Raw genomic sequence first — 14,030 nt, 5'->3', positions numbered from 1 at the left:
TGTTGAGTAGAAACTCCTTACTCTGTAAATCAGTCTATTTCACCTCAAAATGTGACATCTTGCTATTATTTTTTCTGCATGTTTTCTTAAATTTTTACTCTAAATACCACAATATCTTAAAAGCAGAATATCTGTTGATATACATTCTAAAGAAACAGAAGTCAAGAATATAACTTTACAGTCAATAAATGGTAATATAATATCATTTTAGTAGTGAGTTGCTGAAGTAGAAGGCTCTGGGCAGATGCGAAACGATTTCCTTTCTGGCTTCCTCTGTGGTGCTCAGCAGCGGCTGGCAGATGTTATAAAGCAAGAGCTACAATCATGTGAGGATCTGTTCTGATGACCACTGAGGTCCCCACGACACTCACAAGCAGGATAAGGAGACACATGACCTGATTCTACACGGCCCACCCTCCAACCTCTCTCATCCATTCTAAAAACTCCCGTGGTTAACAGCCAATAATGTTACTCATAAATGTCTCTACATATTATAAGCAAAGCATTATAATTAAAATTGCACTTATCTGGAAAGTGGTTTGGGTCAAATAACCAATTAATTTATTTAAAAATAATGGAACACAAACCACTTAAAGGAAAACTTTTGCCACATTCAGAACTTAACAATAACAATTTATTTCAAGATATGAATGAAGGGGTATTGCATATTGCAAATCTGAGATTTTAAAGTAACAGTGGTTTATAGATTCTCAAATTCCCACTTCCTTTCTTGTTTATTAGCTCTTCAAGCTTATGCCCATGTAGCAAAGAAAATAAGCTTATTAAAGAAGCAATTAATAGATATTGATATCTAAAAATATTGGCATAATTAATATACATCACATGACAGAAATATTTCCCAAGAGGTGAAACAATATAAGCAATGCCCCCAGTTGAGTATTCCAGTTAAACTAAAATTTGGCTTATCTAAAGTTGTATAGTAACCACTAGTTATTTCAATGATTCACCTTTCTCAGAGTCAGTCAGCAAGAAGAGATCTGGATGTTCTGGGTCATCAGCCATCATCACCATCCATCCTACTACAGACACATTCTTATTTGATGTTGATTTAAACTGAGAGATAAAAAAATAATAAAAACACAAAATTTATGGCTTATCCTAAGTAAAAACTTACTGTTAAAAAGTGTATTTTCAGTTTCTCCTAGGGAGAGACAAGATTCCATGCTGGTTAGCTCTGCTCCTGGCCTCTTACTACTAAATTCCAGGTAGGCATGCCCTCTTCAGATAGTCTTCTACTTTCCAGATCTTTCCCAGCTTCAACTCTTTATCAAAAGTTTAACTGTCGGGCTTCCCTGGTGGCTCAGTGGTAAAGAGTCCACCTGTCGATGCAGGAGACACAGGTTCGATCCCTGATTCAGGGAGATTCCACATGCCGTGGAGCAACCAAGCCCGTGTGCTACAACTGCTGAGCCTGTACTCTGGAGCCCGGGAGCCCCAACTCAAATATGATCAACTCAGTTGATGTGAAATAAAAGCATTTGTTAAAATATAATGCATATTTGTGGTAGACTTGGAATAGAATTTATTTGTTTGTTTGGTAGGTACTGTTATTGAATTAGAAAATTCCCTTCCAAGGAATTCAACAGTACCTACCAAACAAACAAACAAAAAAACAAACGACACCCCACCTCCACCCCGCCAACTGAAAAAAACAAAAAACCTGAACAAAGTATACAGGAAAGAAAAACACAAAATAAAATAAAACCCAAACTAAAATTCTGCAATACACACTCAAGGGTAAAATGCTAAAAACATTTCAAAATCAGTTTCAAGACAAGGATGCCCACCATTGTTACTTCAATCCAATGCTGAATTGGAAGACCTAGTCAGCATAATAAGATAACAAAAAAAGAAATAAAAGGTATAAGCATGAGGAAGAAATAAAACTGCCATTACTTGCAGATAGTATTATCCATTCAGAAAATCCACCAAATTAATAAGAAAAATGAGCAAGGATGCTTGGAAAAGATCACTATAAAAGTCATCTGCAATTTTATATACTAGAACTGTAAAAGTCACTTCTAAGAAAGGTACCTAGAAATATATGTAACAAAAGACATACAGGAAAGTATAACAGTCAAGAGACATTCAAGAAGACCTAAATCAACAGAGAAATACCATGAGATGAAGAAAAAGGGTCAGTGTTGTAAAGATGTCAATTCACCCTTAATTGATCTAGAGATTCAGTGTCATTTCAATAAAAATTTCAGTAGGGTTTTATGTGGGAACTTGAGAAGCTGATTCTAAAATTTGTGTGTAAGACAAAGGATCAGAAGCAGCCAAGATGCTCCTGAAGAATTAGGCAGGACTTGCCTTGCTACACAACAAGACTTACAAACCTACAGTAACTGAGACTGTGAGTTACTAGGACAAGGACAGGCTGACAGGGCAATGGAAGTCTAGAAAGCAATCTGTGAATCCTGATGCAAACTCAAACGACAAGAATGGGCTCTGCAGACCAGCAAAGTAAGAATGGACTGTTCAACACATGGTACCAGGAAAATAACTTATCCAGGCAGATAAATAAAAATGAATGCCTGTTTCATAACACATCTCACATAAACCCTCCTCTGACTTCAAGTGGGTCAATGATTTTAAAGCAAACTGTAAAACTTTACCAGTAGAAAACATAGAACATTTTGATGATCTCACGTTAGAGAAGGATTTAAAAAATACGACTCAGAAAGTATTAAGCATAAAAGATAAATTTTATTACTTTAAAACTAAGAACCATTCACTAAAAGATCACAAAGAGAGTGAAAAAAAACTGAGCAAACTGGAAGAAGATATTAGTAATACATAATTGCTAATAAGTATCCAGAATATATAAGGAAATTTTTACCAATTAGTAAGAAAACAAATTATTCAATAAGCAAAATAATTATCCAGGCATTTTCTAGAAGAAACACAAATAACTAGTCAACATGAAAAAATTATTTCAAACATTAATAATCTGGGGTATATACACTAAAATCACAAGTTTATGAACTTCCCTGATGATCCAGTGGTTAAGATTCTGCATTTGCAATGCAGGGGTCATGGGTCTTATTCTTGGTCGGGGAACTAAGATCCTTATCATGGCTGATAAGGAAGGAAGAAGATGCTATCTGGGAAGACTTGGATGGTTCTGACAATGCTCTGTCTTATGTGGGGTGGAGTTATATATGTGTTTATTTTATTTATTATTCTTTAAAATATACACGTATACAGTATATCTTCTTCTGCATGTATGTATTTCACAATTTTAAAGAAATGGGAAAAAGAAGGAACATATCACATTATTTTTAACAACATGGTTACAGCAAAAATGAAAGCTAAAGGAATTAGGAAGCTTTAATAAGATGAAGAGGGCTTCCCTGGTGGCTCAGCAGTAAAGAATCCGCCTGCCAATGCATGAGATACAGGTTCAATCCCTGGGTCAGAAAGATCCCTTGGAGAAGGAATAGCAACTCACTCCAGGATTCTTGCCTGGGAAATCCCATAGACAGAGGAGCCTGGAGGGCTACAGTCTATGGGGTTGCAAAAGGGTTGGACATGATTTAGCAACAACAATACTATGAAGAATCAAATTGGCAATACATAGCTGATCTGACAGTTTATAGTTTATGTCAAAGCATACAGCATGATTTTCTAATATCTTTTCCTAGACCCAAAAACCTCTGCATCAATTGCTTTTTTCAGTAATAATAAAAACTCAAGCAGTATAAGCCCATTCACAGAGTCCAAATGCCCTCGACCACCAGCTGAACCTCATCCTGCTCCTAGAATTTACCATCCTTTGGGGTGTAGCCCTCTGGACCTTTCTCTCTGCATTACATCAAAGACTTTCTTGTCATTGTTGGTTTTCATGTACAAATGGGGGTATACTTATACTCTGACTTGTGGTTTTTACCTATCAGTATTTCCTTAATAATAAGTCTTTTCAATGTTTGCAGATTGCTGATACTGTAAATATAACAGGAATATTCTTCTATAGATACGTGTGCACTAGCTTAATGATTTTTCATAGAACAGATTTTCAGATAAAGAGTCACTGGTTATTAAGTTAAATGCTGAGTAGGACTGTCCACCACAAAAAAATATCAATTTAAATTTCTGCCAATTGTGGGTCATAGTCTGTTTCCCTACATCATGGCCAATGCTACATTATCAATCTTTAACATTTCTGCCTAATGGTCAAAAAAAGCACTTCTTTAATCTGCCTTTTTAATAACTAGTGAGGTTCATCACCTTTTCATGTATATTAACCATTTATATTCACTTTCTTTTTATCTCCCTATTTCATCTTTCTACTGTTGTTTTATTCTTACTGAGCTGTGGAAGGTCTTTATACATGTTACAGACTTCTTTTTCAGGTGTAGAATTGGTTTTTATCTTATCTAACAGTATTTATTCACTCATTACTATGCAGAGAGGTTCAAAGATATCTGCAAATTTTTAAAAGTTATAATGAATATGCTTTCATTAAAAATATTTTTACAGTGAATGCTTTCATTTTAAAACATTAAGAAGACATACTCCTCTTTTGTCTATTCCCAAGTCTGCTCTTTTCCTCATGTGCAAAAAAAAAAAAAAAAAAATTCATACTTTAGAAAGCAATAAAACAGGTGCAGGCTTCCAGATTTCTTCCTCCTGCATTTATTTACATACAGGAACAGATATACTTTTACTAGTGACTTTTTTCCTCCTCCAGCTTTTAATTTTGAAAAAGTTCAAACTACAGAGAAGTTGAAAGAATGCTACAAGGATTACCCATATATCTACATTTTGCATTTGCTTCATCTCTTTGAACATTTCAATGTAAGCGTCAGACATAATATTGAACCCTAAATATTTCAACATCTATCTTCTAAGAATATACTGATATTACTATGTAATTACAATGATTCACATTTAAGAAATTTCATGGACATAATCATATAAAGTCCATTACTATAATTTCTTTGATTATCCTAATTATGAACTTTATAGCTTAAAAAATCACCTCCAAGATTAGACCAAGGTACATACACTGCATTTAGTTATCAAGACTCTTTTAAAGTTTCTCTTAATCTAGAATATTCCTTCTGTCCCTCTACCCTACTCCAGCTGTCAAATTTTGGTCTTAAGAATCTAAGCCAGTGGTCTTACACAATGTTCCATGATGTGGATTTGATTGCTTCCTCACGATTAATTTTTTGACAAGAACACCACACAGGTGATGTTCTGTTTATATATTTTAATTCCACATCTACTGCTTATATATAGCCAATATTTTCTTTCAATTTGTATGTTAACTTTTGTTTGAAAATGATTAAAAATCTTTTTCTCCACTGCTTTTAGTTCTGTGCCCTTTTCTATCCTAAAATTGGATAAATATAAACATGGACTTGTCTCTATACTGCTTTGTTATTATCATTCTTTCTTTAATCTTAACAGTTTAAACTAGAAAAGATGAGGAACACAGTCCATTTCCTTGGCACTCAATCTGGCTTCCTCACAGCCCACTAGGTTCTAATATCTAAACATTTCAAATGCATTATTTATCACTTCATATAATTAAAAACCCAAACTAGCTGTCTAAGTACCAACACCAAACACAAAAAGATACTTAACATATGTATTAGATGACAAATTCAGTTATTTTATCAATTCTCTAGTTTGGCTTCTAATTAAAGTTAGGAAAAAACAAAAAAATTTATACATTTTACTTCCTTATAATAGTCAACTAAGTGAAATCTAGCCAAGTCTCTCAAAGTGGCTAAGTGAACAGTTAACTCTATCTGAAGATGATAATTTAGCTATATTAACCTCTTTTTCCCCCTCCTTTGAGTACAGCAATACTAACCAGAGGCAATTACTTTGCAAAACATTCTAGTGAAACTAAACTGTAGCTCTGTCAGGTATGTGGGCATTCTAGTCTATTTGACTAGAATATAAAAAACAGTCCTTCACCTCAATGTGAGGACTAGATCTAGACATTTATAATATTGAGCAAAAAGGTTGGTGCCTTTTAGGTACAATCCAGATACAATTAAAAAATGATGCAACGTATTATTTAAGGAAACCTAAGTGGCAAACTCCAAAGAAAAGCAAGGCAATGATTAACATAAGCTCAGGACATCAACAGGGTATGGGCACAGCTGAAAAAGAAAGGCAGGTGATGCTATCTTATCACAGCACTTCCCACATTCATGTAAACCAAAACTGTGTTCTTCTCTATCCCTGGTTTGATTAAAGGGCTAAAACTGTGAGATTAGAGAAAAGCTTCTCTGTATAATAATAATTTTTGAAGTTGAACTTATAACTGACCTCATCCAACCAAACTTCAAACTAGGGATTTTCTTACTAAAAGGAAAAAACAAAACAACAATAAAACACCAAATCCTAGTAAATTTAGTCAAAGTATTTGGTGAAGTAATACCTGATATTAAAATATACACATGCATTATGTATATTATTGTTTTTAAGAGTCAGTCATTGTTGGGGGAAAAAAACATAAAGTGATAATTGCCAAAAAGAAAAAAAAGGGGGCGTTTCTGAATTACACAGTATCACTAGGTAATTTATAAATAGTACAAGAATTTTTTTTCAGTGTCTTCCTTACCTTTCCTCAATATGGTAAACCACTTAATTCCCCCCCACCCTCAAAATACACAATTTAGAAATAAATTCCTCTCCAAGAGATAATGCGAAACGGAAAATTTTCCTTTCAAATAGTGTATCACTGGCATACAAAAGCAGAACAGCATGCAAAAGAAGATTTATACCAAGATTCTACATTTATAGCAAGATTCTACAAGAAAAGAGCTTTTCGAGGCTTCTTTCAAGCACAAGAAGGTGACCATAGTAACCTTAGTAACTATTGTTCCTCTTCACTGTTGGAAAAATCACTCAATCAGAGGCTGAGATGGAAAGGACTGCAGATGCTGGTCCTAATTTTTCAATACTTTACAAATCAGGAAATGACACTCCAAGGCAACAGTTTCCAACCATTTTTCTGAACAAAAAACCCCAGGTTTGGGAGGGCTTGGACATGAAGATAAGATAACGAACGGCAGGGTGCAGTTTTGACATTTGCAAAGGAAAAACAGTATTTAAAAAAGGAACTTCAAAATATGGAAGTTATTCGAAGACCTTTCTTGGGATGGTATTACTAAACAAAAATAACTCCATTACAATACTCATACAAAGAAAGTCTAAGAACTTCTGGGTTAGAAAGTGGGGAAAAAACCCCAAACCCTCGCATCCCATTAGGACTACTTTTCTTACAACCACATAGAGGCTGTGAAACTATGCTAAAGATTTGGAACAGGAATACTTACATGTTTTCTTTCTGTAGCCTTTAGAGATTTGGCAGCGTAGTAGAAAAGCTGCGTCCCACACAAAGCCGCCCAGTATTTTGTCCAAGATGCTACCTGGAGAGGACAGACACATGAATATACTACTCAAATGCTACCGGCTTCTCAGTCACTCTGTTCCTCATTGCCAGAGATCCTTAGCTCCACTTCACTTCCACCACCTTGGCTTTGAGTTTCATCACTTTTGAAAGCTTTATCTCAAATATTCTTACCACATCTACTTGATACATTCTACTTAAGACTGACAAAACAAAATTGGCTGAATTCTGGTTTTTAGAGTTTTTTGCTCTCTATTTTCTATTCCTTCTAAAAATACTCCTTAACAGGATATACTTTCAAAATTCTCCAAGAACTATATTAGGGAGCAAAGAGAAGTACAGGAGCATCTTGTTTAAACACCTTAAGTGTATAATTTAACCAAAATCTATTAATATGTGGCAGGTATAATAACACTTTAAATAACATTGTGATGCAAAGGTATATTTTAAATTATTTCAAATGTATTATATATCTGGTTTTGTTTCAATTGTCTTCATATTTTTTAGGGTCTTATTCATTTGCTTATTTTTAGACATGTTTTAAAATACAAAATAATTCTTACTGTAGGCTTCTTGCCTTCTTTTAACAAAGTTTTTCTCCTGAGAACACCTTGAATAGTAACAGCCCCTGGATATAGATGTACTGCCAAATCCTCTGATTCCGCAGAACTATAAAAATGAAAAGAAAAGAACATATAAGCACTTGAGTAATTATCAAGTAGGTATTTAAATAAAATGTAATTATTTTCAATTTTAAGACAGTTACTTTATTCAGAATGAGAAGACACTGACAATTATAAAGGTTTACTGATCTGAAATTTACAAGCTGTCACAAAATGAATCAGGCAGTTATTAAAGTCAGCAGATGGTTAAAAAATGCATTTTACTGCATATCTGAACAAGCATAATCCAGAAAGAATACAGTGATTCACTTTAGTAAATTAGGGATTCAAGACTTTTCTTCTCAACATGCCATACTGCAGCACTGCTGAAACCTTTTTTTCCCCAGAAGAAACTCAAGTCCTGGTAGGAAAGGTGAGGATTCTATATGTTAAAAGTCCTTTTAGGCATATAAAACTCAAAATAAAAATATCAGAAAATCAAAAAAGGAAAAAAAGCAAAAGAAAACCCATGCTCAATTCTAAAGTAGGTGAGAGAAGTAAAAAAGGCAATTAACAACATATTAAAAAAAATCAAACTTTCTGCAATAAAATTTAATGAAATTTTAATGTCATCAGTGCATCTAAGTGATTATAGCCTAACAACTCTGCAAGAAAGGAATAACTAAAACTCAAGATTGCTTTTTCTTGTATCTTAAGAAAACCATCACAGATAATCAAACACTTAAATATCTTTCCCCAACTCATTTAAGGTCCTATAGTTAAGATAAGAACAATTTTTATGAGTCAATTAAAACATATACACTGATGCAAAAAAAAACCTCTCATTCTCCAGTGATTTGACGTGAGCTGCAGAATTCCTACAACAGTGATGAAAACTGAAATTTGCCAGTTTATCTCTTTTTGATTGTTTAGGTGTTCTTAATGACTTAAAAACCTAGAAACCACTAGAAATTTCATGCTGGAGCTATTTATATCCAAGGAGATTAGACACTATTAAACTGACATAAAATTAACTTTAAAATGTTTGCTATTGCATTGTCTTATGAGAATTGGTTGATTATTCACTACCATTAACCCCCAGCCCCCAATCAATCTACCATCTTTATTTTCTTCAGCAGCTAATGTAGTGCAGAAGGAGATCAGGATTAACTAGGTAAACAACCGAATGAACATGAGTTAAATACACAAATATTATTTCGTAAAACAGACTTGTTTAAATTCAGACCTGCAGTTAATCTGAAAAATCCTTAAAAAAAGACAAACTGAATGTAGTAAATTCTTTGATTGCAGCCTTTGAAAAACAAGTGGGTTTTTGCACTGCTCCTCTAACAATCAGCAATGTTAGAAAGACCTGTGCAGTTAAAAAGCTACTGATTTGGATTATTTAAAGAATGTGACATAAAGATGCAAGTTTTAGCAATTAGCTCTGTGGATCAGAAAGAATACTTCAAATTTATCTCTAGATTAAACCTTGGAAAGAAAGTTTTCACGGGCATTTTATTTAGCTTTAAAACCAATTAGCTGAGAAAGAACAGAAGTAATGTGAGACCACAATTATGAAAGCCAGTCACCACCACCAGAGGGGAGTTCTGTTACCCCTGAATGCAGGGGGATTGTACCTGCTGGCCTTCATGTGGCTTCGATAGCCATTTCGTGCCACTCTTGTCACCGGGCCGAGAGAATGGTATAATCTGTTCCTGTTGGATTCCATTATAAATTGCATATATTACTTTTATTCACAAAATCATCATCAATAACCTAGAACAGTATCATAATTTCGTGTAATACAGCTTTCACAATAATTTGTGTAATACAGCTTTCATAATAATTTTTTCATGTAACACAGCTTTCTAAATCCTACAAAAGGATAGTATATGAATGCTCCTTTTTTTTTTAAAAAGCATGCAGTGCAGATTTTAAATTATTATTTTCTTCTACCGTTGACTATAAATATTTAAGGTTGCTTCTTAGTTTAAACCAGGTATTTATATACACATTCATTTTCACAAATTTACTAAAATAATTAAAGAAGTATTTATATCCAAACAAAGCCTGAAATCCTTTTGTTTATATTCCAGTTCTTGGATTCCACTTTACATATGGTACCTGGATTTAGAGAATAATAATTTTTTATTATATGCCCCTATGAAGATACCTAGAAGCAATGTTATCTAAAAACTTAAAATTAATGGAATCTAAACACCTTATTTTCCTTTCTCTTAAATATTAAATCTAAAAAAAACCTACTAAAATAGATAAACTGAGTAAAAATATAGGCTTTATTTTAGTTTCACATCAACTATAAGAAATACACGATAAAGTCAGTAAATGATTTAAAAAAAATGGTATGAGTTAACTTTCATCTAAAATGGCACGTGATACTTAACAAAGGAAATAAACACACACAGAAACACTGATACTTCTTTGCCTAGAAAAAGCCAAAAGCAGCACTGCTGATAAATGATATTTAAAACCAAAAGTTTTATTTCAGCAACTTAAATGGCAAAATATTTGATGCCTATTTTCAAAGTTCATTGTCCACAAGTACAACAGTATTTTAAATCCCAATTCTTTATTCACTTTTTAATATTTCATGTTTGAATCTTGCTGGGCAGCACTGATTTGATTTCAAAGTGTTCAAAAGAGCCACTGATTTAAACTTGGCAAAAGCACAGTAGATATTTTTGGCTGCAAATGTCTGCAAAGCAAAACATTTGTCAAAAGAAAAATACCATTTTGAGATGTGAGGGTAACACTGTTAAATACCATCGTCCTTAAGTAACCTGGTGGGATAAGAACAGATTATTTAACACAACACCATTCTGGTTACTTGATTACTTCTCATGCCACATGATAAACAATTTTGTTCATCAATATTTTTTCTCTAAATACAATACACTATAATCAGCTTCTGATGATACTATGTTCTTACTAGAGGGAGAGAACTAACAAAACAATTTGTACAGACAGCATGCCAGAGGCAACTCTTGCGATCTTCCTGTTTCAGGCAAACCCAAATAAAGAGACTGACATAAAAACTTGGAAGAGAAATAATATGTAAAAACAAATTGTTAAAAATTTCCCAAAACAAAGAGAATAAAACTTAAGAACACTGGTAGTTAGAAGTGTTCAAAAGTATTTTGAAATAATGGACAAGCAATTAGTCTTAATCACCATGGTGAGAAATTTTCACGAAGCTTCAAGAACAAGGACCTACTTTTCCAATAACACCATGAAATTAACCAACTGAAATATGTATAGTTCAATTTCAGATGTATAGCGAGTATAGCTGCTTCTATTAAAAAGTGACTGGTAGGGAGTTAGGTAACTAAATATTTTCAACTTCATCAATTTTAATATGACATTCAAAATTCACCCTAGTATGATTGCTCAGAAACTTATTGCTTAGTGTATACACAAAAGGAGCAATTATTCTACTCAAGGTTCAAATATTTTAGTAAGACAATGGCAGAACTAAAATGATCAAAGACAGCAAAAGTCAAATGGATATTTATTAAATAACAATTATTTGCTCTGCTTGCCTACATTTTCAGAAAAATCTTATACTGAAAGATCAACACAACATATATGCTGCAAGCAGATGACAGCTTTTACAGATTAAAGCGTCAAGGGAAAGAGAACAGAATGTGACTTGTATTATTTATTTAAGTATGTGTGTGCTTTCTGGAACCTTTTAATTAATGACAATTTAAATTCAAACTTTTATCTACTTATTTAGAGTATAATTTAAAATGTATAACTTAGCAGAGAATGAAATTGATCATTTCACTAAATACCTTAAAATTACTTAAATAAACCAGAATTTAAGAAAAAGATTTTACTTTTGTACATGTAAGTAGGTAAGCTGACTATGATTGGTTGTTATTTTTTTAAGTTATCTTTTCATATTTTATTTATTTATTTAAAAAAAATTAGTTTTGGCTCTGCTGGGTCTTTGTCGCTGTGCAGGCTTTTCTTTAGTTGTGGACAGCGGGGGCTACCTCTCCAGGTGCGGTACGCAGGCTTCATTGTCGTGGCTTCTCTGGCTGTGGAGCACTAGGCTCTAGAGTTTGTGGGCTTTAGCAGTTGTGGCTACCGGACTCCAGAGCACAGGCTCAGTAGTTGTAATGCACGGGCTTCGTTGCTCTGAGGCATGTGGGATCCTTCCAGATCAGAGATCTAACCTGTGTCTCCTGCAGTGGCAGGCAGATTCTTTACCACTGAGCCACCAGGGAAGCCCTGATTATTATTACTTTTCAGTTATAATTTAAAATGTACTAAAAATCAAATATATGTGTCAAGTCACCAAATAAAATGTCTTTATTAGATAATACTGAATTCCAGGCTTAAGTATTAACTTAATTTCTGCCACCAGCAGGAAGCCTAAATAGTCCTTTAATATGTAATAAATATTATGTCTTAAAATTCACATTATCACATACTTTGTTGTCGTTGTTTAGTCCCCAGGTCAAGTCCGACTCTTTTGAGAGCCCATTGACTGTAGCCCGGGCTCCTCTCTCTGTGGGATTTCCCAGGGAAGGATACTGGAGTGGGTTGCCATTTCTCTTTCCAGGGGATTTTCCCAACCCATGGATTGAACCCACATCTCTTGCACTGGCAGGTGGATTCTTTACCACTGAACCACTTGGGAAACATCATATACTTAAAAATAAACAAATAAACTCAAAACAGTTTAAATGGACAATTTTTCTTACCTTTCAAAAGCAGGCCATGAAGTCTCTTCACTTAGTTCAGAGCCATCACTGCTACCTAAAATCAAAAGTTATCTTATTTTTTTTAAACATCATAATTATAGTTTAGATTTTACTTTTTAAAAGTAAATACTCTAGCTGTGCTTATTCACATTATTTGTGGGTGAACATCTACATAACAATTCTTCATTCTAATATCATTGTGTTTGATTTATTTTGCAATATATTAGAATAGAGTTGACAAGTCTACACAAAGAAATGAAACAGCGTAAAACATTTTTATATGTATGCTTATGGCTTAAATTGATTACATTAGTAAACACTTTTTCTACCATCGGAGAATAAGTACATATAAATTCACATATAAGTACACAATTTTTCCTTATTAGGTTTGTCATAATTTAAGACCAATATAATTACAAATTCCTTAGAGGTTCATGGTATACTTCCTTTTGCATTTTTTTTTTTTTAAAAACCCATTACTATCCTAAGGATAAAAAACTCAATGAAATTCAACTTTTGTCTTTAGAGGCAAGGCAGAAGAGGATGGAATCCTTAAGAAAAAAAAAAGGTACCATAACAATGTAAAAACTTTCTCTTAAGAGACCCAGAATATCAGTTAAAATAGAAAAGTTTTAAATTAGCTTAAATGGAGGGGAAAGAACTAGGAGAATCCAAAACAGCTTAGGTAGATTTAAAATTTAAAGATAATTAATCAATAATTAATTTGTCCTTTGTGTATCACAAAGGTGTATCAGACTTTCACAACCAGGGTTCTTTGAGAGGCTCAAACTCGAATACTATAAAGAACCCATTATGTGTGACGGATTTACACTTCTTCCGTGCATGTAGAATGGTACAAGTTATGTACCATCCTTGGAAGTACTAACAATTACTGAAATAATTTTCTGGTTGTGTGGCTCAGATAAGAAATTGGATGTAATCTGCTGTTGGTAGTGGAGGCTTGTATGTTATTTCTGACGTGTAGAATATTATGTGATAAAGACTGAAAATTTAAGCATAATTAGTATGACATTAGTAGAAAACAAGTTTCTTCCAGAAGCATGGACTTCGAGTAGATATGCCTCCTTCAGCTGGGCAAGACTGTTCTGGGTTATCCAGGACATATATGCCATGTTAGAAAACGTTAGAGGCCACAGTCCCAAGCACTGGTTAATTTTTCCAGGGTACTTTCTCAGAGCCTCCAAGACATAAATTAATATTGTATGTAAAAGTTACAGCTAAGGAAAAAAATCTTTTTGTTATTATGAATTGCGTGTGTATATTAATAACTAC

The 14,030-nt window shown here is 33.5% G+C and overlaps 1 protein-coding gene across 5 annotated transcripts in view; it reads right to left on the bottom strand.

Moving 5' to 3' along the window:
* Positions 1-14,030, bottom strand: part of RALGPS2 (Ral GEF with PH domain and SH3 binding motif 2) — a 154,421-nt gene that overhangs the window by 10,110 nt on the left and 130,281 nt on the right. For 3 of the 5 annotated variants that reach the window (XM_065936117.1, XM_065936118.1, XM_065936121.1), the window contains 5 exons: positions 12,738-12,792; positions 9,642-9,719; positions 7,963-8,068; positions 7,326-7,418; positions 969-1,074 (listed from right to left, as the gene is read on the bottom strand). In XM_065936117.1, the coding sequence (XP_065792189.1) occupies positions 969-1,074; positions 7,326-7,418; positions 7,963-8,068; positions 9,642-9,719; positions 12,738-12,792 (438 nt within the window). The remainder of the gene's footprint in view (positions 1-968; positions 1,075-7,325; positions 7,419-7,962; positions 8,069-9,641; positions 9,720-12,737; positions 12,793-14,030) is intronic. The other 2 variants (XM_065936119.1, XM_065936120.1) reach the window with 1 other exon arrangement.

The sequence above is a fragment of the Muntiacus reevesi genome, chromosome 5 (genome assembly GCF_963930625.1).
Source record: "Muntiacus reevesi chromosome 5, mMunRee1.1, whole genome shotgun sequence".
NCBI lineage: Eukaryota > Metazoa > Chordata > Mammalia > Artiodactyla > Cervidae > Muntiacus > Muntiacus reevesi.
The sequence above is the reverse complement of the archived record's forward strand: the minus strand, read 5'-3'. Positions and strand labels throughout refer to the sequence as shown.